General features: G+C 37.5%; 3 protein-coding genes across 3 annotated transcripts in view; 2 read left to right on the top strand and 1 right to left on the bottom strand.

Annotated features, from left to right (window-relative positions):
* The window catches only part of LOC119832159 (endonuclease III-like protein 1), a 4,348-nt gene extending 2,559 nt beyond the window's left edge, over window positions 1–1,789 (top strand). The window contains exons 4-5 of the mRNA XM_038355770.1: window positions 219–378; window positions 566–1,789. Coding sequence (XP_038211698.1) covers window positions 219–378; window positions 566–1,140 — 735 coding nt within the window. The 3' untranslated portion in view covers window positions 1,141–1,789. The remainder of the gene's footprint in view (window positions 1–218; window positions 379–565) is intronic.
* Window positions 1,773–2,841, bottom strand: LOC119832166 (nucleolar protein 12). Its single transcript, XM_038355776.1, has 3 exons — window positions 2,683–2,841; window positions 2,448–2,553; window positions 1,773–2,263 (listed from the first exon to the last, which is right to left on the bottom strand). Exons 1-3 carry the CDS (start codon window positions 2,754–2,756, stop codon window positions 1,787–1,789), a joined length of 657 nt encoding a protein of 218 aa, XP_038211704.1. The 5' UTR covers window positions 2,757–2,841; the 3' UTR covers window positions 1,773–1,786.
* A 515-nt stretch (window positions 2,842–3,356) lies between these two features.
* LOC119832174 (TATA-binding protein-associated factor 172) overlaps window positions 3,357–25,683 on the top strand; it is a 35,895-nt gene continuing 13,568 nt past the window's right edge. The window contains exons 1-20 of the mRNA XM_038355785.1: window positions 3,357–3,510; window positions 9,583–9,627; window positions 10,934–11,111; window positions 13,911–13,977; window positions 15,645–15,788; window positions 17,061–17,221; window positions 17,564–17,759; window positions 18,163–18,407; window positions 18,679–18,774; window positions 18,900–19,076; window positions 19,341–19,603; window positions 20,016–20,376; window positions 20,626–20,769; window positions 21,005–21,218; window positions 22,338–22,423; window positions 22,831–22,959; window positions 23,360–23,475; window positions 24,399–24,495; window positions 24,927–25,069; window positions 25,469–25,680. Coding sequence (XP_038211713.1) covers window positions 9,617–9,627; window positions 10,934–11,111; window positions 13,911–13,977; window positions 15,645–15,788; window positions 17,061–17,221; window positions 17,564–17,759; window positions 18,163–18,407; window positions 18,679–18,774; window positions 18,900–19,076; window positions 19,341–19,603; window positions 20,016–20,376; window positions 20,626–20,769; window positions 21,005–21,218; window positions 22,338–22,423; window positions 22,831–22,959; window positions 23,360–23,475; window positions 24,399–24,495; window positions 24,927–25,069; window positions 25,469–25,680 — 3,040 coding nt within the window. The 5' untranslated portion in view covers window positions 3,357–3,510; window positions 9,583–9,616. The remainder of the gene's footprint in view (window positions 3,511–9,582; window positions 9,628–10,933; window positions 11,112–13,910; window positions 13,978–15,644; window positions 15,789–17,060; window positions 17,222–17,563; window positions 17,760–18,162; window positions 18,408–18,678; window positions 18,775–18,899; window positions 19,077–19,340; window positions 19,604–20,015; window positions 20,377–20,625; window positions 20,770–21,004; window positions 21,219–22,337; window positions 22,424–22,830; window positions 22,960–23,359; window positions 23,476–24,398; window positions 24,496–24,926; window positions 25,070–25,468; window positions 25,681–25,683) is intronic.

The raw sequence follows: 25,683 nt of genomic DNA, 5'->3' as shown, positions 1-25,683 counted from the left end.
TCAGAAAACAAAACTAATTTATTTCACAAATACCTACATTACTATTGACATAATCAATTGACATATTAATATCTAACAGTCTAGAAAGTGATTGTAAAAAAAAAAACTGAACACTTTTTTATTCCTTTAGTATGAGAAAGCAAAAATAATTAATTATTTATCTAAAACTAAAGTGTTTCTTTTATGTCAAGTTTTAGTATTTCTGATATTTTTTACAGACAAAAGTAAAATACATAAAGAAAACAACCCAAACTCTCAAAGAGCAATATGATGGAGATATTCCTGATTCAGTAGACAAGCTTTGCAAGTTGACTGGGGTTGGACCGAAGATGGCGCACATTTGCATGAAGGTTGCTTGGGACAAAATCACTGGTATTGGTAAGTAATGAAAATTTGCCATTAATATATTATTTATCACCAACCTTTGCCCGTGGCTTCTTTCAAGTCTTGTTTATGCTAGCTAGCTACTGCTGTACATAATTCTATTAATATCAGTTTAGAAATGAGAATTTCAATATCAAACATAATTATTAATTAAATCTTAATAAATGAATAATTTTACTAGGTGTAGACACGCATGTACACAGGATAAGTAACAGAATAGGGTGGGTAAAGAAGCCTACACCTACACCTGAAGACACAAGAAAGGCCTTGCAGTCTTGGCTGCCGTTCGAACTATGGAGTGAAGTCAACCACCTTATGGTGGGTTTTGGACAAACAATATGCCTACCAGTTGGTCCCAATTGTGATGAATGCTTAAACAATGATATTTGCCCTTCAAAGCATCTTGCTAGAAAATCTCCAAAGAAGACACCAACTAAAGTCAAAGATGAGAATATAATTGTAAAAGAAGAACCCACATCAGATAATGAAGGAACATCCAAGTTAAATGTAGACAATATTGTGCCCAAAGTGTCACCAAATAAATTAGCTGTGAAAACAGAAGCGAAATCGCCTCTTAAAAGGAAAGCGGTTAAAAATTTAAAGGAAGACTTAAAAGAAACAGATAAACTGGCTGAACCTAAACAAAGAAAAGTCAGAAATGGAAATAAAAATATGGAATTAGATGTTAATGCGGATGATAAAAAGTCTTTAACAAAAAGGAAGTCACCCAGAGTTAAGAATGTTAAGGAATCATAGAATTGTATTTGTAAAAAAGTATGCAAGATTAAAAATAATGTTACAAAACTTGATTGTCTCAATTTTAAAGTGCATGTTATATGTAACAACAATAAAGTAAGGATGTACTTTAAGAGATTTAGTAATTTCGTATACATGCAGTAGATTCTTTTGAGGATAAAAAGATGTAAATCTGGCTTTATATCCAATGAGTTTGCTTGTACGCTAACTTAACCGTGTGTAACAAGCAAAAATTGCATAAAATTGTTTAATAAATACTCTCCTACTTTTAAGATTGATTTAAATTCAGCTCAGTAAATCATTCATCCAAATTTTATTTTTAATCACTGTCTTTACAATACATTATAATAATACTTTAAAAGAAAAATATAATATGTTTTATGATTATGATTTTTGTTGAATTTAGTTAGAAATACTTTTTGATTGTTTGTATTTCATTTGGTTAGTAATTGTTTAAGGTTTAAACAGTTAAGTTCGATGGTTTTGGCAATGGTTAGGTAGGTACAATCAAGTATTGTGATATTTTTGTTGTTTGTATTTTATGAGTAAGTACTTTGCAAGTATTTTAATTATTTGATATGATGATTTACCTCATTTGTTATAAGTTGATTTGTAAGAAATACAATACTGGATTAAAATATTCCATTTAATGTTTCCTTTTATTGATCTTCCTTTTCGACTTATCATTTCTCTGTTCAGTTTTTGCTTTCTTCTTGTGAGTCTTTTTATTCTGTATTCTATCTAATTTAGTTTTCATTTGGAATACTTTACTCTTCTGTAATTTTTTGGTTGCTTGTTTTTTAAGTATTTTCTTGACTTCCCTTTTCGTTTTCGGCGTTTTATCATCTTCCTCTGATTCTGGCTCTTCTTCACTTTCTACTTCCGAAGCCATTCCAGGAACTTCATGTAAATTAGTATTTTCTTTCTTTACCTTAATCTTTTTTTCTACAGCTACTCTAGGTCTGTTCTCACCAATGATAATATCCTTCTTTTGGAGAGTATCTGAGGAGAGTTCCACTATCTTAACATTAACATCATCATCTTCATATTCCTCTTGAAGTATTTGTTCTAAATCTGGGATTGGACGAGATGACACAATGAGCTTCTTGTATGATTCTTTGTTCTGTAATACGGAAAATTACAGTTAACAGCTATTATACTCATAAAAATGTCTATTGGTAAAACTTCTGCAATTGCTATTTTTTTTATGTAAGCATTTAGTGTAAATAGATATTTTTTTTGTGATGATGATTTTATATCACCAGCATACACTGCAACGAGGCTATTAACAACTTTAAAATAACTACCTCCTGTTTGATCCGCCTTTTCTCTTCCTTCAGCATTCTTTGAATTTCTTCTTGCGCTTTCTTTTTACGTTCCAGTTTTCTTTTGCGGAACCCGCACAAAAAGTCTCTGGAATTTGTAAAATTTTAATCGAATGCTATGGTCAAAAATTAATGATATAGGATAGCTTATAAATAAGTACACATTTTGAACGTCTCAATATTTAATAATTTATATATGTGTATTTAGGATATTTACTTTCTTTTGGCTTCGTCAAATACCACGGCTATTTTCTTCTTCTTGTCATTACTTTTATTTCTTTTATTTGCCATTTCTGTGGATTCTTTAAACTCCGATTACAGATGTAAACAAAACACATGCAATTATAACCTCCAACGCCAAATGTCAGTGAAAAGTGACAGTTTTACACATAAATGACACCAATCAACAACAGCTGATGATGAGATTTTTATAAATCTGTATCGATACTTAATACGTTTACTTTCTAGGTGAAAGTAAAAAATGATGTTAAATTTTCCTACATTCAAATAGTATTAAAATAAGATGTCCAGTGAAACAATTTTCTTGCAACCCTATCCACTTCAATAAGTAAAATCGTAGAGCTAGTATAGAGATGAGAGGGAGATTTAATTTTACTTCAGTTATATTTACAAAATGGCATTCTGTCAAATTTTTTATTTATCCTATTTATAAAATAATAAATCGCAATCGTAATATAATCAATATATCTTGACGTTTTGTGACGTATACGATAGCTATGTACCGATTTTGGCATTTTACCAACTTTTTAATAAAATTCTTCAATTTGATTGGTGGAAGGTTGCGATTATTATTTTTTATGTACCGATTCTGGTCCAATCAGCGCTCAAGTGCACAATAAAGACGGCATGTACGGAGTCATGGCTGTCAGTATATATTTGAAGCTTGAACGATGCGCTTCCTTTCGTCACGTTGGTTTTTTTTATTTGTGCATTTTGACGAAAATGTTATCGTGTGTGATTTGGAGTGTCTTAAAATATGGAATGCTTTGGATGCAGTGACGTGAAATATACCTTGACACGCAAGGTGAGTGGTGGAAAAATACGTAGTAATAAAATGATGGGCAGAAACAAATTGATTTATAATGAAAAATTGCGTGCATAATAAAAATTGGAATTTTATTACGTGTAAGCGTGAATATTCGCCCGTGCTAATTAACGTGTACAAGGTCGTAAGAAGGGATATAAATGTATTGATAATTTAATTGCAATACTTTATTGCTAACATATTAAGTGTGAAACACGGCCATATGTTAACATGCGGGAAAGGATAGTATTACATGTTACCGTTAGTATTTTATAACGTTCTAGTGTTCTAAATCTAGTATTTGATATTTGTAGAATATATGACAAGAAGAGAATAATACGTATGATATTCATTTTAAATATTTGAATGCCATAACAATCAAATGTTAATTATGTGGTGCAGATTTACGGAGCGAAGATCGATTGGATTTCAATCAAACATAGGCACAATGTCAATGCTCGAATGTCATTTAGATTTTCTTAAACAATAAGAGCGCGAGCCTATTTTTAAATCTAGCTAAGCCAGAGAATTGGTTAAAGTACGCATTCATTGCTTATCAAGAGAATAGTGGATTTAACAGTTATATTTTGTATTCAATATCGATAGTATCGAAATTCAATACGTCTCATTACTTCCTTAGATAAGTAAATTAAAATAATTAAGGAATGTCTTAAATGTTTTTAACGAGTTTAAGTCGATGTGCCAATTTATTCTGCAAACAAAATACCTATGTATTTAGAAGTATTACATTGTCAAGGAAACACTCATGGAAATGATGTGTTTATGCAGTTAAGAGTAGCCTCTATCCTCCTAGCCTCTCTCATCTGCAGACATAGAGAACAATCATATCATGAAATAGCTCAGTTGCATTGTGACAGAAAGACCAAACACAAAAACACAGTTTTGCTTTTATAATATTATACATAAAGATTAGCAAGGATTGATAATGAGAGGTCCATTAGATTATCAGGGTGGTATATTATATTCATTTGTGTATAATTAATAAATGATCAAATTGATTCTATTATGAAAATTGAGAAGAAGAATCATAAAAAATATAACAAATGAACGTTGTATTTCTGAACATACATTTGAAATATGTTCATATTTAGTGGATATTGGCATATTACACTAATATAATAAATGGCGTATGTAGTTTGGTCTCTCTTTTCCTGTGTCCTGCCCCATGCTTCCCACATGATTAAACATTTTTGAGTAATCAATTATTAGTCTGTGGTATTACCATGTTTTTGTGATTAACAAATTTGATTGACCTAAATGTCAAAAAGGCAACATTAGTAAATTATAAAAGAAAATAACTAAAGATGAAAAAGATATATTTATTTTATTGTAGTAAACAAAAAGCTTCATAATTTCCCTTATCCCTTATTATCAGACATGAATAACAGGTTGAATGGTTATGGCATGGGGCTTCTCTGTTAAAAAGGTGCCTGTAAAAAGGACATGAAATACATTTCCCCATAACCCTTAAAGAGACACAAAATTGAATTGAATAAAAGCACATGTGACTCTGCTTTTTTCGTTAAAGCGCAATTTAAAAAAAAACTTCTTTTTTTTATTCTTACATTTACATTACAGATATTACTATTAGAATTGTATAAAAATTTAATTAGTCTAATTTTATCTGTAAGCAACGTAATGATAATTGGAGTATTATTCAATTTTGCATTTATAAACAAATCAGCTGATAAAGCATATATTGGCAATGTTGATAATTTAATTTTTGATTAGTTGTATTTACCATTTGACCAATAGCAAAGTGAAACAATAATTGGGTACCTTTTGAGCACTTTCACACCTTGCTGATAAAGCAACTGATACTTTACTTTTAAAAGTGTATGTTGAGTATTAGTCATTTTAACTTAACGATAAGATAAACAGAATATATTATACAGAAGCTTGATGTAGGAAATTTGGTGGAAGCAGCTGTAGATTAATTAGTTTTCCGTTTTGTTCTTAAATGTAATATACTTAGTTAATGTTGAAAAAAAAAGTTAATATCAATGATATATTCCTGTGTTAGTTAGGATTAATTACTAAAGTCTAAATAGTGTTTCCATTTGTTTAACACACTTTTGAAATCCTGTGAAATGACATGTATCTTATAAGATTCTGAAAAATTTGTTAGGTTTTTTTGTCTAACAGTTATTTGAAATTGATTCTGCTGAAGAATTATTTGGACTAGCCTGTCTATCCAAAAGGAATGTATAGGACCGCGGTTCTCCCTACATAGTTTCTGTGGGATTTTCGGGATAAAACTATATCATTTCTTCACAAATTATCTTTGTACTAAATTTCATTCAAATTGGTTCAGTCGCATGAAGCAGACAGACAAGTTTCTCTCGCATTAATAATATTATAAACATATGTAAATAAGCAGTACTAGTCTCCCTTAAGGTGCTTTTGTTCCCTAATTACATGTATCCTGACGATCTCCAGATATATTACCGTTTCCATCCTACATCATCCTTGACATTTTCTCTGCAATCTTTTTGTTAGCACAGAGAAGAGTGGATGGCAAAATCCCCGTATGACGATGTGGCTCCAACGAGAAAGCGATCACGATTAAACTTGCCACTTTCACGTTTATTATCTTTCATACTATTCAAAAATTACACCTCCCATAAATTCTTTAGTATTTTGAACAAAAGATTCGGAAATTTAACACTTGAGCTAAAATTGAGAAACTCGTTTTGTCTGGCGATATTGAATAAACAAACATGTGTTACGATTCGAATAATACACTACTCACCATCTTTGTGAAATACCAATTGCATACAGATAGCTGAGTATGTTGTTTTCTTTAAATGAGCAGATGGCAATCCGCTATTCTCACAGGTTAATTGGGATCAATGTTAGATTTCATTTGGTCTTAAATAGGTCATGTTACAAAGATGATGTTATATCGTTTGTGGGTGTAAGTACAACCTAAAGATCTATAAATTCAAAACTGTTTAATGACAATGAAAATGTTGAGGATGGAACTAGAGTATTTGTAGACCTGTAGGGTAGAAAATTGTTCCATAATATAATGATGGGTCTTATGAAACCATGAATAGTAGAATAGATAGAAACTCGAGTATTGGTAATAGTTCAGAAATGCAAGATTTTTTTAAATAGCAAAAAGGTACATAAAATTAAAATGATTACGTCTCGTTTTAAATCTGTTAGGAAGACTGGCCAGAGCTAATTAAGGATTACGATTTGCATTGTACGGATCTCCATATAAAGTGATTGGTAGATGTGCAGTTATTCAATTATACTTATTCAGATGTGCTTATTTATTCAACCTGCGTTCGAACTTCACTGTCTCTCGAGTATTATACGAATCGCATTCCACAGCGTTGCATCTGACTGCTTGTACCATATTGGGTAATGTTCGCAGCGTAGGTGCACATCCTCTCTTTTTCGTAATTAATTTTCATTTAGTTAGGCTATTAATTCCGTTTACGTCCTAAACGATTTATCTTATGAAGAAGAGCAATGCGCATTAAATACTAGAGTATTGATAAAACTGCATTGTATGTAGGTGCTTATCTCTTCTCTTTTTAGTGGCTCCCTTGTCATACTGGATCGAGGCTCTCCTTCACTATTGTATTTAAAAATAGTCGCAAAATCAGCACGATACGATCAAGAAAGTTGGCAACAAGGCTCGTTTAAAAAGTCCGAATAATTAAACTGTGGTCCTACTTAAATAATTTTCAAAATTGTTGTAGTAGTATTTGAATTCATCCATTACTAAAGAGCTATAAACTGTCCATTGTGCAACTAGTTATAAGGTAGTAAGTAAATAAATATCTAACAGAAGCAGTAGTTTTGCTCTTTGTTGGAGTTGGTTTCTTGTGCATGCTTATAAATAGTATCGATCAATGTAAAGCCCTAGATTGTTATAGTCTATTAGCTAGGTTCTAAATCAGCGTGTTTGGCCACGTATGTCTTACGTTAGCAGTTCGCTCCAATAGTATTCGGACAGCTCCACGATCATTGTGAAGTTTGCGCATATATCGTCGCAATGGATTTATAAAAATCCCACCGAATGATCTTTCTAGTGGACAACCATAGAATTTTAAATCGTTGCCGCGAATGGTGGAACCACTTATGGTATCGCGTTAGTGGAATACAAAAGAAGATAGATAGAATATTGCTATCACGATGTTATGGTGGCTAACGTTGCTGTCTGAGAAGATTCTTCAATAACAGGTGCATGCTTTTTTGTTTAAAGCACAACAAAATTCGTTACAGGGCGGGCGACTCGATTAACGTTATTAATTATGTACTTAAAGTAAAGTTACTTCGGTAGATTTTAACTACGATCTTTACAGTTCGATAGAGTAAAGACAATATTTCAATTTCAAAACTAAATTTTAATACAAGGCTATTAAGAGTTATAATATTCAGTGTAGTAGCTATTACTGGAACTAAAAGAGATGATGAAATTGGAAGAATTATCAAACATTAAGAATAAAGTAACAGACATAGACAATACGCACTTGACAAGCGTTTAAAGATCTTGACTGATTAGTACGCAACTTTTGTAATATTGTTATGTTCATATACAAGTTATCAAAATATTTTGCTGTAAATAATGTAATAAGTAAATTCATTGATTTGACGCGTAAGTATTTGACGCTGTGATAGATGATATAATGATGATTATGACGATGATGTCGTTGATAGAGGCTCTAATTCATACAAAGGGCGTTTAGTTATAACTAAACAGGAGGCCCGTTTCCTTTTCCTCACCCTTCCCAGTCCATTCCTTGTATCCAGATGTCATCCCTTTCCCCTAAATGGTGGGCAGCGCCATCGCAGGGGCACTACCTCTTCCATTATGTGTATGGGCTTATATTGTGACTAAAGTGTAGATGGAATACAGATGTCCGTAGGAACTAGTATGTACATATTTAATCATAAAACACTCGACAACATTCAAATCACGTTATTTATATGAAAGTTAACAAACAACGTGTACAATACGCGAGATGCAGAGATTGGCGGCAATAAAATAGCAAAGAAAGTGTGTCAATCGCTGTCAGAGCCTGGCTTAGCGAAATGTACAAAATATACAGTAATAGGGATGATAATGGCTTTTAATAAATTTCAATATGAAAGTTTTTTTGTATGATCAAAAAAGATCAACCTGGATGGATTTTAGGAGGCATAGAAATAAGTAAGACATGGATAGTTTTTCTGCAAAAAAGGAATCATGAAGGGGCAGGATATTATGTATATTTTAAGAATTTTAATTGTAATTTATTCTTTAAAATTATTTTTGAATGATACCGCCTACCTTCAGGGGATGCATCCTCAATAAAAAGGGCCTCTCATCTTTTGCTCCAGATTCTCAGTTATTTATCAGATGTTTGTCAATTAAGCCTCTGATGCGTCACCATACATCATTTAGTTGGGTAAAATGTTTACCATGATATTGATGTTGACCTGTGAGAGCGTAGTTGACATGTTTAAATGCGTTTCATTTATGGTTATATTATTAGTAGGTATATTAATTTGTCAGAGAGAAATGGCGCGATATCAAAAGTTAATTTGCATCTTTGCTCGTCATGTCATGATGTACTAATAATGAGTACTCGCACTGGCATATTTCGCGCCTTTTTAATTAATATAATTTAAAACTTAGGACAATATTCCCGCCAATAACGTAGGATTCTCTCAATTTACCTACTATGTAAATTGTATTTTCAAGTAAATATAATAAAAGAGTTACCATACATTGTATAACAGACGATGTTCATTTCAGTTTGCTTGATACTTGATAGCTGCTGAACTGTTTTTTTTTTTTTTTTATGTCATAGCGGGCAGCTGAGCTGGTGGTTCGCCTGATGGTAAGCGATCACCACCGCCCATAAACATTCGCAAAGGTAGTACCTCTGTGCGCTGCCCGCTTTTATGGGGTAAGGGAAAAGGAAAGGATTAACGACTGGAAAGAAGGAAAGGACTAGCACGGGTGAGGAAAAGTTAACGGGCCTCCGCTGAACTGAACTGTGTACTTTTTCACGGTTGAAATTATTAAATAAGATTATCTTGTTTCAGGGAGAACAATATAATTGCTGAGGAAAACACCAGAATGACGTCCAGGTATTAAATCATCTTAACACGACTATAATTATATGCTAATCCACGTGTCAGAAACTTGTAGATAGTCACCCAGAACCGGTTCGTGCTGTGTTTATTTATTGTTAACTAAATATTTAACGTTGTGTTTTTGGACAAAAATTGAACATAACTTTCTCTCAGGCTCATCCTTTATTCTAAATTTTTTTTTTTAATTTACTAAAACTGGCGTGGTTTTAATTTTTTATACAACTAGTGTTCGTTGAAAAGCTTAATCGAATTGTTTTTATATTGATCACTGGGTGTAAACAATTTTGTATCATAATTAAATTCATTCTTACATTGTAAGTTGACAATAAAATTACAATGCTTTATCATTCATTCTTCGTAATTGGATCCAATTTGTTTTATCGATTGATTAAGAGAAATTGCTCTGTTTAATCCTTAATTGATGTTCTCGTTCATCGTTTGTTTTTATCACAACCTTTTCAAGCAACTGTATTATTCTTGTTATCTTCATCTACATATTTAACACAAGAAAATCTCGACAAATCCTACTAATATTATAAATGCGAAAGTTTGTAAGGATGTGTGCGTGTTTGTTGCTCTTTCACGCAAAAACTACTGAACCGGTTGCAATGAAATTTGGTAAGTAGATAGCTGTAAAATTGGAATAACATATAGGCAACTTTTTATCCCGATATTCCTACAGGATACTGACTTACGCGGGTGAAACCGCGGGGCGCAGCTAGTTGTCAAATAAGGACTTTTTAGAATTTCTAATTATGTTCTTTCTGTATACTTTGTCTCTTTTTTTATTTTTATTTCATCGTCGGTTAATGGAGCTTGTGGGTCGCCTGATGGTAAGCGCTTCCACCACCTATGAACATTTGGAGAGGCGTAAGGTCGGTTGCAGTCCTTACGCCTCTACAAATGGATTGCCGATTTTAAATTGAAAAGGGATTAAGAATGGATTGACGAGAGGAATAAAGGAGAGGACAAGGAAGGGTAAGGGAAAGATATGGGCCTCCAGCTACCCCACTCACCGAACGAAACACAGCAGTTTTTTATTTCACGCCGTTCTTCTGTAGGGGTGCGGTACTTCCTTGGTCCGAGCTGGCCCAATTCGTGCCGAAGAGTGCTCGACTACCACATACGATATGTAATATAATAATTTAAATTTATTTCCTTCATAACATGTAACATATTTTGGCCAGTGGGCGGATTTCAGATCAAGGAAATCTCATATTTTTATCAATTCATTGAAACCATATCATAATTAATTTTCCTTTGTGTATTATATACGATTAATATGATAAATTAAAATTAGGTTAGACCGTCTGTTCGTTTTGCTGGAGGCGGGTTCGGGGCCGGCGACTCGCCGCGCAGCAGCGCGACAGCTGGGGGAGGTCCAAAAAGCGCACCCTGAGGAACTCCACAGGTTGCTGGCCCGGCTGATGAAACATCTGCGCTCCCCGGCCTGGGAGACGAGAATAGCGGCCACACAAGTAAGGAGAAGCATAATGTTTCAATTGTTTTTGTATCTTTGTTGTTGAAACAAGTCGCGATTTAGTATTTACCTTGTTAATTGCTTTTAGGTGTTCGGCATTGTACAAATTTTTATGTGCAATTAGATTTTTTACTACTTGTTCATTCCGGCCTCACCCGTGGTACATATATAGCCTATATCACTAAGTGAAGCTGCAGCTTTCTAATGGTGAAAGAATTTTGAAAATCGGTCCAGTAGTTTTTGATCCATCACAATATATATATTTCCTCTTCATAATATTAGTGTAGATCGCTTCGTACACTGTTAAATACGTATATCTATAAGTGTGATTCTCCGTACAATCACATCTAATAGTGCCATTAAGCAGCGCCCGATAGTATACTTTATGATTGTTTATAATTATGTTACATAACTTTAGCACAATCTCCAGTGACTGTTATCTTTCAGATACTATTACAATCAACATTTTCAACGAAGATAATTGTTATTAATTCAAATAAACAAAGGTCATAAAGATCAGTTAAAACGTTTTTTTTATTTATTTATATTTAGGAGAGAGGTGGTTTAAAGCGGACGTAAAAAGCAGGTTATCTCGCTGATCATCAATGGCATATTGCCCGTAATAATTAAAGTTTACGAGTTAAAACTAAATTTAAATATGCAGTAAGATCTTTTATCGTAGCATGACATGATCGCTGCGATATTTTATATCCATCTTTCCTACCGCGGCTTCGCCCGCGTGGTAAAGAGAACGATAAGCAGTCTCAAGGTCTGCCCCACATAGGTATCGTTCCCCTGGGATTTCCGGTACAAAATATCATATGTAATCATATGTACCTTTTGGGGTCTTTACTATTTCTGTCATCGAAGTCGTTTAGGCGTGAAGAAGAGACAGACAGACAGACAGAGTAACTTTCGTGTTTATTATTTTGGAGATAGTCATGAAAAAAATTGTGTCTCTTCTTTAAATACTCACTAGTTGTATTTGGGTCCATTGGTGTGCGTTTCAAAGGATGTTATGCCAGTTTGGCAGTCATATGAACCGCATCTGACCTCTCGATCCGCCGCCTAACGTCGTTATAATGATCTGCACAGTTGTAGTCGAGCTGTGATTCAATTTGTGGGCAGCGAAGGATGAAACGCAATTGTGAGGTGCTTAAATTTAGATTAACACAAGTGATGACATCCAAATGCATTTATGCAAATGAATTATAAATGGGGATATTGACATAGTAAAGGTTGCTTAACTATAAGATAAACTCTGACGCTATCTCTGTTCATTCTACCAAATAAATGGGGTACCTGATCGTATCGTAGACTGGGTTATCTCTCTGACCCGATTACTAGTGAACGTAAGCTGATTGTACTCTATATGCACTTAAATATTATCGATATATGCGAAAACAACATGCTCTTGGTATCATTAGAGCTGGAATGTTAGTTTATATTTTTCATCGACTTACAGACGACAATACGACGTTTAGTGCAAAATTTATACTGGGTAATATTATAATGACTACAACTATAAATTGTAGCTTATTTATTAAGTATAATATTATAGGTTATAAATTGTCATATCAGTTACTTATTTGAGAAACGCCCTCTCGATGTATTTTAAATTATAATTTGCTAAACCTTCATTATAATACGAGGTGTATTCTTTATTAATACTGCAGTGAAGTAATGTTTATATCTGCAGATTTGATCTCAATATTTTATAAAAATTTCACAGCTCGTAGACATTTGCGCATGGTTTGTCAACTTTAAAAGCTGTGGGATACAGAAAAAAAGAGGAGAATGAAAGAGAGGACTAGGAAGGATCAAGAAAAGGCATACGGGCCTCCGGAATCAGAAATCATTGACTCCGTTGGAGTCAGCTCCTAAACTAAAAGTTGATAAAAGATGACCGAGTCTTCGTATATCAAAAATAATCTTCTTTTATAAAAAATACTTTCTTAACGATTAATAATGGTCAATATTTCACTTGATCATTATAAAATAGATCATGTTTTCACTCTTGCATTTCAATGTCAATTAGTTTCCGATCACCGCTCCCATTCGGGTGTGGTTCAGAAAGTAAATAGCTTTGTCTAATAGTGTTGACCTTAGATTGTTTCTAGACTGTATTATTATTGTGGTGTAAGATTATGACGTGGGTTGTTATAGGAAATAGTTTGTTTGGCGTATCACCTGCGGTACCCCAGCTGTGAATGTGGGTTAATATTTTTCAGTGTTTTAGAATAGGATGGCAGTAACGGGTATACGGGTAAATGAAATAAGCGTCGTTTTTACACGTGGTCCACCACTGTTATGCTTTGAATATTACACAGACTGGTTAATTATAATCTCTATACTTCCCAGTTTATGTTCTGCGAAATTATTTCTCATTATCCGTTACTTTCGGATAGTTTCAGCAAATGAAACAGGCACTACTGGACCGATTCAAAAATTCTTTCACCGTTGGGAATTTTCGTGACCCCCGAATGCTATAGGTCTTATTTTTGACCATTTTATTAATCATCTGCCTGCCTCCATTTATATGTAGATGAAGCATTTTATTTTTTTTTTTGCTACCAGATAACTTCGCGGGTTTTCAATCGATTGACGTTACGTTTGTGTTTGATAGGAATTTGTTGTCATTTATTCCCATTTTAGAATCTGGAGTGGCACCACCCACTCCCGGAACTTCGGTGACCTGTTAATAGTTATAATAATTTTAAATAAATTAATTTTAATAGGTTATGTAAAAGTAAATTGCTTAAAGTAATAAATTTAATAATGAATATTTCTTTAACAGGCAGTGGAGGCAATTCTATCGAACGTTCCAGAATGGTGTCCTTCCTTTACCGGCACCGAGGTTAAAGGTTGGTATTATTGTATTGAATTGGTAGGTTGGTATATTAATGTAATAGTCATTTTAGAAGTATCATAATTGAAATAAAAAAAGGAAGAAGTTCAATTTGAATGTAATTTAGTTTGTTTCCTGAACCTTTTCTTTAGGTGAGTTTCGGTGAATCCTGGTGAACCATTTTGGTGAATGTTTTTTATTTGTAGGCTGGTGGTCTGATGCGTAGTGTTTCTAGAAATGATCTGTATGTTCTTTATCTATGAGGTCACTGCACGCGTTGGCTGCGCGCCGCGGGAAGTGCATATCCTATATTATAATGGATTGACCTATATATCATGTGGACTCGCTGGATTTGACCTTGCGATTGAATACGACTATTTGCACGTTATATTGCGATGTATGTGTACGTATACGTATGGTGGAATAAAAGTGTGATTGAGAAGTGTTTAGAACTCGAAGAATTTTTTTTATCGATAATTTTTTTTGATTTTACGTTTAGCATACATTCTTTCACTTTACAATATAAATTTGGAACTGAAATAAAATCAATGTTCATACTGTCTCTGCAGTATAAGTACAAATATTTCCCAAAAAGTTCGGTTTAACAATTTGTAAAAGTATTTTGTTACTAGCTGTTTGTTGTACTTGCTATTGCCCCGGCTTCGCACGTGATACATGTATAGGTTATAAGTCAGTGGAGCTGCAGCTTTTGAATTGTGATAGAATGTTAGAAATCGGTCCACAAGTTTGTCAAAACATTTTTTATGATGTTTTTGCACACTAGTACATACCACAATATTTTTTTTTTCACCAAAAAACTAAATAGTCTTCAATCTGTCAGAATTAGACCAAATTTAAATGGGCCCCTAGAAGGCACGAGCTTTCAAATTAAAAGGGCTCGTAAAAATCACAAAAAAAAAAACAGTGAAATTATAAAATCCTCCTTTTTTCGAAGTCAGATATAAACGATAGACCTTAAAATGTTAGTGTAGATTATAGCAAAAGACTGCGAGGAAAATAAACAAGGATAGAAATATGTCCTTCTGTCATGCAACACTACAGATTCGCTACGGAACCGGAAGTTCATATTTATTTAACTCTTTATTGTACTGGTATACAAATAAACCTTAAAAATAAAAACTTAAAACTAGACCAGCACAGAAGGCGACCTTATCACTAAAGAGTGATCTCTTCCAGGCAACCCACTGTGTAAAGAAATAGTAAAAAGCAGGAGGTAGGTAGGTTCATATATTAAATTATATAATATGTCATTCTATAATATAATTTAAATATGTCGAGGATAAATTGCCAATCACGATACAAATTAGGATGCTGATAAAAATAAATTAATGACAATATAATGATGCAATATAATTGTATTGTGTTAACGTTAACAATGCTGATAAAGTGCGCCGGATTTCCTTCCCCCTTCGATGAAATGATATCGTATAGCGTCGGGTTTATTTTACGAATTACGATTCGCGATTGTAATGAACTAGCTTTCTGCCCGCGGCTCCGTTTGCGCAGGGACTTTGCGTGAAAGTCGTTATGTAAAATTACACCGTTTTATATCCGAGAATTTCCTGCGTGTTCCACTTCAGCATTGAGATGTTCCATTCTGTACACATAATTTTATTAAAATCAGTACAGTACATAGTAAATGAGGTTTTCCGAAAATTGCAGAGGAGGAAGACGCCAAAGAGAAACAGGACAGCGACCTGTTGAAATGCGAGACGTTCGACATCGAGCGGGTGCTGGAGCACGGCGCGCACCTCATGGGCTCGGAGGGGCACGAGTACGACGTGGAGGAAGAGGCTAATAATGCAGGTAACGTATACGAGCAGCTGGAAAGAGATTTGTGGCGTTCTTGCATTATGTGGATCCGTTGGTTAGTTGGTTGGACAAGAGGCGGCAAATAACCTGGACAGACAGCGTGATTTTTTTTTTGGGATGAGCATATAGTGTCTAATATTTGGTTTCATAGCATTGATATGTTTTTTAAATGAGGAATTATTAAGTATAGAGTATATTCGATTTCTGGATTGCGGGTAGCCAAGAGGCGAGGCGCTGCTAGGGTTTGGCTAAATGATGTGATAAAAAAAATCCCATCAGTTGATGTTTTAAAATTTGCTCGGTTTTGAAATAGGAATTAATTGTAAAACAAAAATACACAGCAGAGTTACAATTTTACATTGAAAATATTTATTGCAATTCAATTGAAGTCAGTTGAAATGTATAATTTGACGCCAGATTGTTTAGTGGCTCGATAGACCCGTCGTTGGCTCGATGCAATAAAGTTCCAATCAGCAGTCATCTGCGTTTCTCATAAATCACAATTCATAACAGTTAATGCGTAATGCACTTCGTTACGTAAATTGCGCGTGCATTGCGCAGGTGTTTGGTAAAACTATACGATTGGAGCAATCAGTCTAGTCGTCTGTTATATACAGTATACCACATGAGATGATAATGTTTGACGATCGGTAGGCGGTATACAAAGGTATACAAAGTGGTTTACACAAAACATAATATATAATGTATTTCTACTAGCCGTTGCCCGCAGCTGGACCTGCGTGGTGAAAATAAATTTTCACGGTACAAACTTTAACCCCTATAGTATTCCTTAGGGAGTAGAATTTATCCATAATCCCACCTAAACGGACGCCTAAATCATAGGATATCTGCATGCCAAATTCATTCAATTTCAAGCATGAATTACTTAGGATGTAATGTATTTCTACTAGCCCCGCAGCTGGACCTGTGTGATGCAAATAAATTTTCGTGGTATAAACTTTCATCCCTATTCACCATCCCTTCGGGGGTAGAATTTGTCCAAAATTCTAAACGGATGCCTAAATCATTGGGTATCTGCATGCCAAATTCATTCAGGTCCAGACAGAAATAGAATGAAGAGTGTCTACGCAAGAATGGTCACTAAAATAAATATTTGAAGTCAATATTTTAAAAAAATATCAAAAAGAAAAGTGTCCAACTCATGTATCTTGTCATGCTAATGGCCATGCCATGGGCACTTACTGAAAAAGACCAATCATTCCAGACAACATCTAGGCATTCATGTAGTGTGGCCAATTATTTCAGATATGAAGGAACGTCTGGCGAAGCAAAGGCAACAGCTGAACGCTCGCTTAGGGCTCGATATGGCGGCGACTCTAGGCGTGGACCTCAGCTCCATGTGCACTAATGAGGACCTCTGCCCTGTGAAAATTGAGGTCAAGCCGATTAAGAATGAGGTTGTTAGGGTGAGTTTCCTTAGACGGTATGTCTAATATATATATTTTTTTGTCAATATGTAAATTATTACATTATTACATGTAATCGTCTTCAAATAAGGTCAGATTTTCAATTTTTTTCTGAGGTCAAACCCCGTAACTTTGAACTGGGCGACCGAATTTTGATGAGTTCCATTTAAATTTGGCCTAGTTCGGTCAATTTGAAGGCGTTTCGGTTTTTTGTCAAATCAATTATAAAGCTTATAAAATATATCCTATGAGAATTGCAGCATTCTTTCAATCCAATTCGAGATAACTACATTTGAGATAACTACCAAATTGATTAAAAATAATTGTTCCACCTTCCACCAGAGGCCGATCCAAGAGCTGATGCCGCTCACGGGCAAGCCGCTGTCCTCGCGCGAGATGAACGTGGCGAAGCGCAAGGCGCGCGCGGCCTTCAGCAAGCAGAAGTCGCGCGAGTGCGAGGAGGGGCCCTCCGCGCCCGCCGCGCCGCCGGAGCCCGACAGGAAGAAGCTCAAGCTGGAGGGCAGCGAGGATTATATATGTGAGTGGATCGCTTATTGTCAAGGGTCGTGTTCTGATGTCTACCAGAATGTAGTGAAATATGAGTATGAAGATTTTTTTCAATTGTATAAAGTACAGACATAATAAATTTAAAAAAAAAACTATTTTAACGATCGTAACTTAACTTTCTTTATGAAATAAGAGCTGTTCGTCTCGGCTTCGTTCGAGTTAGGTAATTTTTTACCTATAGCACTCGGGAATAATGTAGCTTTCTTTTGGTGAAAGAAATTTAATAGTTCAGAAAAACTGTTTTGTTGATTTTTATAAGAGAAATCATAGAAACTCTTTGTGTTTGTTTTTCTCCGTTTGTATGTAACTCTGATCATCGGCTATACATACAACACTGTATACATAAATAGTGCAATGTGAATGTTTGTCGACAGTCGACAGCGGCGCGGGCGCACCGTCGCGCGGCGGCGGGTGGGCGGGCGGCGCGGAGGGCGCGGGGGGCGCGGCGCGCTGGCCACTGGAGGGCTGGTGCAGCGCGCTGCAGGCGCAGCTGTTCAGCGGCGCGTGGGAGGCGCGCCACGGAGCCGCGTCCGCGCTGCGCGAGCTGCTGCGCGCGCGCATCGCCGCCTCCGCCTTCGCCTCGCGCCGCGACCTCGCCCCGCCCGCTACGGAACAACAGGTATTTTGGTTATTTCATAGATATTGGGTTGCCTGCATAACACAGTGCGATGTAGTGTCCCGTAACGCCATCTGTTATCGAATTATCGAACTACAATATTGAAAACTTAAACTAAACCAAGGGCTTGTACATTTTTATCTCGGCATATACGATTGTATGTTGAATATTTTTTTTCATCTTAATTCTATAACGATGGAAAATTAGATGAGATCGATTTAAATAAATCTAAATTTTTATGTAATTGCAATAAAACGTTTACATATCATTACAGCTAGAAGACTGGCACCAAGAGTGGTTAGAGGATATGGCGCTGCGTCTGCTGTGCGTGTTGGCGTTGGACAGATTTGGGGACTTCGTGTCGGATCAGGTTTGTAAATATTTATATACGAATTGTCTTACTTCGTGCACCTCATTTTGTAAACTTACAAATAAAAAAAAAATCTTTTTTTTAATTATCTACACCTCTGGCTAAACGGCAACACGTGTGTGCAGGTGGTGGCGCCGGTGCGCGAGACGTGCGCGCAGACGCTGGGCGTGGCGCTGGCGCGGCTGCGCGCGGGCCGCGTGCGCGCGGTGGCGGCGCGCGTGGCCGCGCTCGCGCGCCAGCCGCAGTGGGAGGCGCGGCACGGGGCGCTGCTCGCCTTCAAGTACCTGCTCGCGGCGAGGCAGGTGGGGCCGGGGCTGGCGTGGGGAGGGGAATTAAAAAATATTGAAAATACGAAACTTTTGATATTGTATTTCAGTGGTTGAGGTGTGAAGAAGAGACAGACAGACAGATAAATAGAGTTAATCTCGCTGAGCTAATTTATGATATTAGTAGGGTTAAACCACTCTTCTTCTTCTAAAGAATTGATTAGTTTTGTCTCAAATAACACAACACAATTAGTAATCACAACTTTTCACGCGTTCGCCTAATTGCGTCCCCAAATCCAGGAAGTGGCAATCGAGAGCGGCGCGCTGGAGCACCTGATGGCGGGGCTGGACGACGCGGCGGAGGACGTGTCGGCGGTGGCGGCGGGCGCGCTGGCGCCGGCGGCGGGCGCGCTGGCGGCGCGGCGCGCGGCCGCCGTGCCGCGCCTCGCCGCGCGCCTGTGGACGCTGCTGCGCGACCAGGACGACCTGGCCGCGCCCGCCAACTGCTACATGGCGCTGCTCGCTGCGCTCATACGGCTGCCGACCGCGGCCACCTTGTTACAGTGAGTTACGGGTTTGGTCCTTCGAGCCGGGAGTGTACTTGCACGCGAGTTACGGTTTGCCGTATGGATACTACTACATGATCTTGATGAACTGGCGTCACGCTAGGTGTTATGATGCTATACGGCTGGCAAATAGATGTACAAATTTAGTCCTTTTAGAAAGCTGTCAATATACGTTGTCGTGTTGTAGTAAGTACTGAGTTTGGTCCTTCGAGCTAGGGGTTAAGGTTTGTCTAGTTATTTTCAGTCCTTTGAACTGATAATATACGAGTATAAGGAAGAAATAAGTGAAAATGTATTATAAAAGTATTTTTTTTGTTTCATACGTACGATAATTTCACAGCTAACAATCACACAAAAAAATATTTACTCGTGAACTTGTTTAAATTAGCGATTTATCTTTTGTTTTCAGTCCGATCGACCTAGTAGACGTGCTGCCGCGCCTCTTTCCATACCTCGACCACTCCACCAGCTCAGTGCGCAAGGCCACGCTACAAACCCTTCGAACCCTCACCAAGCCTCTAGTCACGGAGAACGGCCACAACGGCACCGATACCGGCACCGAAAAATGCAATGATAACGATACCAGTAACGATACCGACAACGATAAGGGCGCAGACAGTGGTACCGGTGCAGTTGCAGCCAGCGTTACCATGAATGGAGACAGCCAGTATCTGAATTGGACTCCAGAGCTACTGCAGGCCACGATGCGGCACATCTACCAGAGGATTCTGTTTGAGCATGTGCATGAGATACAAGAAATTGCCATCGAAGTAAGTTATGGTATATTTTGTGTATTTTTATTTGTTAAATTGGATAATTTCGACGTAATTATATTCTTTATATTTTTCTTCTAAGGTTCATATACAACTTAAAATGTAGTATTTTATTAGTCAACAAGTTCAAAAACGTATTTATTCTTGATAAAGTCAGTAAAGATATGTGCTAAAAAGATAAATTTCAAAAGTTTACTCGCAATTTAATCCAAAGAGGTTAAATTAAGCAATAACTTGACCCACCAGATCTGGGAGAACCTCCTCCGGCACGCGTCGCTGGGGGTGATCCTGGTGGCGGCGTGCCCCATGCTGGCCACGTGGATGTGCCTCGCCATGCAGCCCGCGCGCCTGCCCGTCGACCCCGACCTGCTGCTGCACACGCCACCCAAGGTACGTCCCAACCCGGACCTACACTGACTGATGTCTTAATCTATACATCTTGGAAATTTTCAATAGCAAAGAATATTTTTTTTAAATAATCTATGCCCTCGACATCAATGGATACATTCAAAAGATTTTTTAAAGATCTAACAGTGCATGTGTATATACAGACAGAATGTTTATACTATGTAGTAATTCCTAATAATTTGAATCACAATTATGTTCACTTCTTGATTGGTACCAGGAGCGCCGACCGCGCAGCACGTCTCAAACCGAGATGGATATTTGCGGGGGCGAGGGGGGCAGCGCGAGCGGAGTGGTGGGGGCTGGGGCGGGGGACGGCGAGGGGGAGGGGCGGCCGCAGCAGAAGTGGGTGGTGGGGGGGAGCGACACGCAGCCCGCCGCCCTGCGGGACGCCAACGTGACGCGCGCGAGGGTGCTCGCGGCGGATGTGCTGGGTAAGGGGGGAGGGGATAGGATAAATAATCGATAGAACATTATATAAACTATGTACCTATCCGGATTATAATCTCTATACCAAATTTCGCACTGATCCCATGCGCTGTTTAGCGTGAAATAGCAACATGCATCCATACATTCATACAAATTATATTATTAGAACCATTTGGAAAAGCCCTATATCATTGGACTAAGTGTAACATAGTTGATAAGGTGATGTCTGATAAGTAAGATGTTCGATAGGTTTTTTTTTTATGTCATAGCGGGCTGAGCTGGTGGTTCGCCTGATGGTAAACGATCACCACCGCCCATGAACATTCGTAGAGGCTCAGACGTGTGAGAATGTGCTGCCTGCTTTTAAGTAATAAAGGACAAGGATAGGATTGATGACTGGAAAGAAGGAATGGACTGGGAAGGGCTAGGAGAAGGAAATAGGCCCGGAGGCCGAGGCTACGGTGAGGGGGGGAGCCACAAAAGGGCGAAACACAATAGCATATTATTATTTCACGCCGATTTTCTGTGAGGGTGCGGTACTTCCCCGGTGCGAGCTGGCCCAATTCGTGCCGAAGCGTGCTCGACTCCCACAATAAAAGGTGAGGAAGTTGTGCCACATTTCACCAAGCCTGACGCGGTTAAGGGCAGCGAGCCAGCAAATATGTACTTATAATGTTCCACAACAAATAGAGTGCATGCATTCGAGAAAAATTTAACTAAATCTGATAAAAAAATATTACAAAGTAGCACGGAAGCGAAATCTTCTTTAAACAAATCCGTCTAATATATTTAAAAATAGGCTTACGAAGTAAAATAGGCCTAGTATTTTCTTGTTTGATTTTACGCGAGTATTATACATTTAGAAATTAAAAACTTTTTAACGGATTTTAAACTCGATTTATTCATTATATTATTAACCTGACGTTTCTAACACTTTACAGCTAGCGGGGAGATTATTGAGTCTCCCCGTGACTAACGCTCGCTGTCGCTGTAAAAAGTTTGTAATTTCTAAAATAGCGCTTTTCATTTGAATTCATCCGGCAAATGGCCGACAATTTTAATATTAATTTTGTTTGCCATTCAAAAACTAAGGAAGCTGGCAACAGATTATTTTCTGATTGCAGGATATTTGTCCTGCTATCTGGTGCAGCCGGCGCCCGGCATCGAATATAAGGCTGAAGACGAGAGTCCCATAGACTGTTATACAAAGGTGCGTGATGAGTCATTCAGGGTACTATTCAATTTGTATGGTTAGTACATACATAATTCTACAGCAATATATTAAGCTTTTAAAAAACACTGTTTTAACCGAATTTAAAGACGGAGTTTTTTTTTTTGATTTTCTTACTTCAGACTCCTTGCCTGGGTGGGGAAGCTGGTATTCCTATTTAAATTTGGTCTAGTTCTTACAATTTGATGGTGTTGTCACAAGTTTAGTCTTTTGTTTGATTGTGAAATAAATATATGTGTTAATATATTTCGTATGGCGCTCATATGTTATCTCAAGCACGCAATCTGAGCGTGATAAGCGCTTCATAATATTGTGTTTATTGTCTGTTTATTTTTCATGTTCTCATTAGCAATATAGAGTCATTTAATTTACTTTGCTTGGATCAGGTGATGGTGGTGTACCTCCGCTCCGGCAGCGCCCTCCAGCGGCTGGTGGCGGGGCTGGTGATATCGTCGTGGGCGACGCACACGGTCAAGCACGATCTGTTCCCGCCCGGCATCGCCTCGCATCAGCTGGTGAGTGACAACCTGGAACTCGCACTCAACCTGATACTTTGGACTCTTTTTATTGTTGAGTTACTTTAAAAAGAGTCCAGTTCCCAGCCCTTTCCTTAATTCCTCCCGTTAATCCTTTCTTAATCCCCTTGCAGTTTAAAGTCGGCAATGCATTTGTAAGGTTGATTGCAGACCTAAGGTCTGGGTAAGGACCTTACACCTCTCCAAATGGTCATGGGCGGTGGTAGTGTATACCATTAGGCGACCCACCAGCTCCATTGCCGAAACAACATAAAAAAAACTGTTTCCCTGCATAAAAATATTAAAAAAAAAAATAAAAATTTCATTTGGTCTAAAATTGTTATACATTTCACAAGTTTATTTTACAATTCGTTCACTAACATCGTTCCAATCTTGATAGGATTCCAACAAAGAGAAGGACGTATCGAAGCTGGCTCCTCCGTTGCTGGTCACCACGTTGCACACGGCGCTGAATCAAGTCCTGTATTACGATGAGGTCGCTTTGAATTGCAACAGGTAAGCAATATAGATAATTTTGCAATGCTTTAATGTCATCCACTGCATTAAAAAAGAGAAAAATGTATGATGTACTTCAGGAATCAGGATATCTTATTTGATAGTGTGTTGAATACATAACGCTACAATTTTGATACAATTGAAAAAAATCGCAAAGGTAGTCAGTCACTAAACATTTCTTTTGACGATTATAGATTTATATTTATTTACAAATCATGGTAATATACTAGTAATGTTTCCGGTTTTTTTTTTGGAAAATTAATCCTCAAGCAGCAGAGTAATGTGATATTGAATTATTTATTGTACTAATATAATAATTGACCGCCTCCTTGGCACAGTGATTAACGCGTGAGCTTAGAAGCGAGGGGTCCTGGGTTCAATACCCGGTGGGGATGCACAAAATAATAATGTCTCGTTCTGGCAGAATACAGAAGGCTGATCTCTTACTTGTCCATAAAGAAAATCGATCAGTGAAACAGATGTATATCATCTGCCCCATACCCCACTAGGGGACATGGGACTTCACTTTTAATACATTAATTATACTAGTAATAGATATTAGTAAATCACGTAATTCTTATTTCTGATATGTATGTACGCATGTGAGCGTGCGGCCCCGTGTACCGACAGAGCCGGTTTAGGCCGACGATTCGTTGATTTTATGTGTGCGTGCATCATTCTAGCCCTTGTAGTTCAATGTAGTAGAAAATTTCAATCCAATTTTAGCAAGCAAGAAGAAAAAGCAGATTTATTGGAGAGTAACATGCGTAAAAAATCGACATTTATATGCTTTTAAATTGGTTTAAAAGGTTAGGTTAGCGCTTCATTATCTTAGTTGTGAATCCAACGCCTCTAAATAATGTAACCACGGTGTGTATTACTGGACCCGTAAGGCGAAATATTGAACCAATGGTCCTTTTCAGGATACTGCAGGAGGCTCGCGACCTGCTGGCAATGATGAAACACTACAAGTTGCCCGTGGACGGCGAGGAGTATAACAATATATTGAGGCTGGAGCAGGTACGTTATGGAGACTCGACACGCGTCTAGTTTATATTGGTCTGTTATAAATTTAGTAAAAAAACACACACACCCGTTAGTAATACAATTATCTAAATTCACTTGCTCTTATAAATTAGGAGGGAAATAAATAATTTCATCATGGCAAACTTTAACTGGATAATAAAATAAACTCATGAAATTATGGTATGTAGAGAGTTTGAATTGACTGTATCAATTTAAATTGGTTACATATAAACCTACAGGAGAAGCTAATATAGATGTACTGTAGCTTTTAACAAAATTCTGTTTTTATTCGTATATCAAGCGAACAAGGTCGCGTTCAGAATCTTGTGAATAATAAATAAATCCACAAATTTGGATATCAAATTTCCCATTCATATATGAGTGAGTTTAACTAAAATAAATACAGCATTAAAATAATGTATCAGGTGGCAGCGATGACGGCGGCCACTGCGCCGCTAGTGGCCGGCATGAAGGCGAAGCGCGTGGCGCAGACCCTGGAGCAGCGCCGCGCCGCGCTGCACGCCGCCGTCGCGCAGTGCTCGCTCGACCAGGGCGAGCTCAACGTGTCGTGAGTGCCGTTCCCGCTCCCTGCCCGCGCCACAACACAACACAACACAACACAACACAACACAACACAACACCCTGTAACACCCCATAACACACTATAACACCCTATGATGTCCTATAGCACTTTATAGAATATAGAATGTATTCAAAACATACTCTTACTCCCTTTAACGCCTTGTAAATCACTTTATAACATTTCATAAGACCTTATACCAACATATCACACCTCATAACACCTCATAAAAACCTATAACTCACTTCATTACAGAAGAGTACATTATACTAGACTACCTACATCGCTACAATACCTCAGTCCAACTTTTTACGGTTTTGAACGTGCCCATTTTTCAAAGGTCTTACCAATGAGTAATACTGAACATTTTCTCCGCACCGGCACCAGAGTGCAGGCGGCCGTGAGCGGCGCGGTGGCGTGCCTGCGGGTGCTGCCGGACAAGCTGAACCCGGTGATCCGGCCGCTGATGGACAGCGTGAAGCGCGAGCCCAGCGAGAAGCTGCAGGCGGCCGCCGCCGACACGCTGGCGCACCTGCTGGCCGCGCTGCACGCCAGGGAGTCGTGCCCCAACAACAAAGTGCTGGTCAACTTGAAGGCGTTCC

The sequence above is a fragment of the Zerene cesonia genome, chromosome 15 (genome assembly GCF_012273895.1).
Source record: "Zerene cesonia ecotype Mississippi chromosome 15, Zerene_cesonia_1.1, whole genome shotgun sequence".
In the NCBI taxonomy this organism is placed as follows: domain Eukaryota; kingdom Metazoa; phylum Arthropoda; class Insecta; order Lepidoptera; family Pieridae; genus Zerene; species Zerene cesonia.
The sequence above is the reverse complement of the archived record's forward strand: the minus strand, read 5'-3'. Positions and strand labels throughout refer to the sequence as shown.

Excerpts from the sequence above, each read along its gene's own strand:
- LOC119832166 (XM_038355776.1), bottom strand. The coding sequence starts at position 2,756 with ATGGCAAATAAAAGAAATAAAAGTAATGACAAGAAGAAGAAAATAGCC. Across the intron at positions 2,554-2,682 it reads TTTGACGAAGCCAAAAGAAA|AGACTTTTTGTGCGGGTTCC; the intron begins GTAAATATCCTA and ends TACAAATTCCAG. Across the intron at positions 2,264-2,447 it reads AAAGGCGGATCAAACAGGAG|AACAAAGAATCATACAAGAA; the intron begins GTAGTTATTTTA and ends TCCGTATTACAG.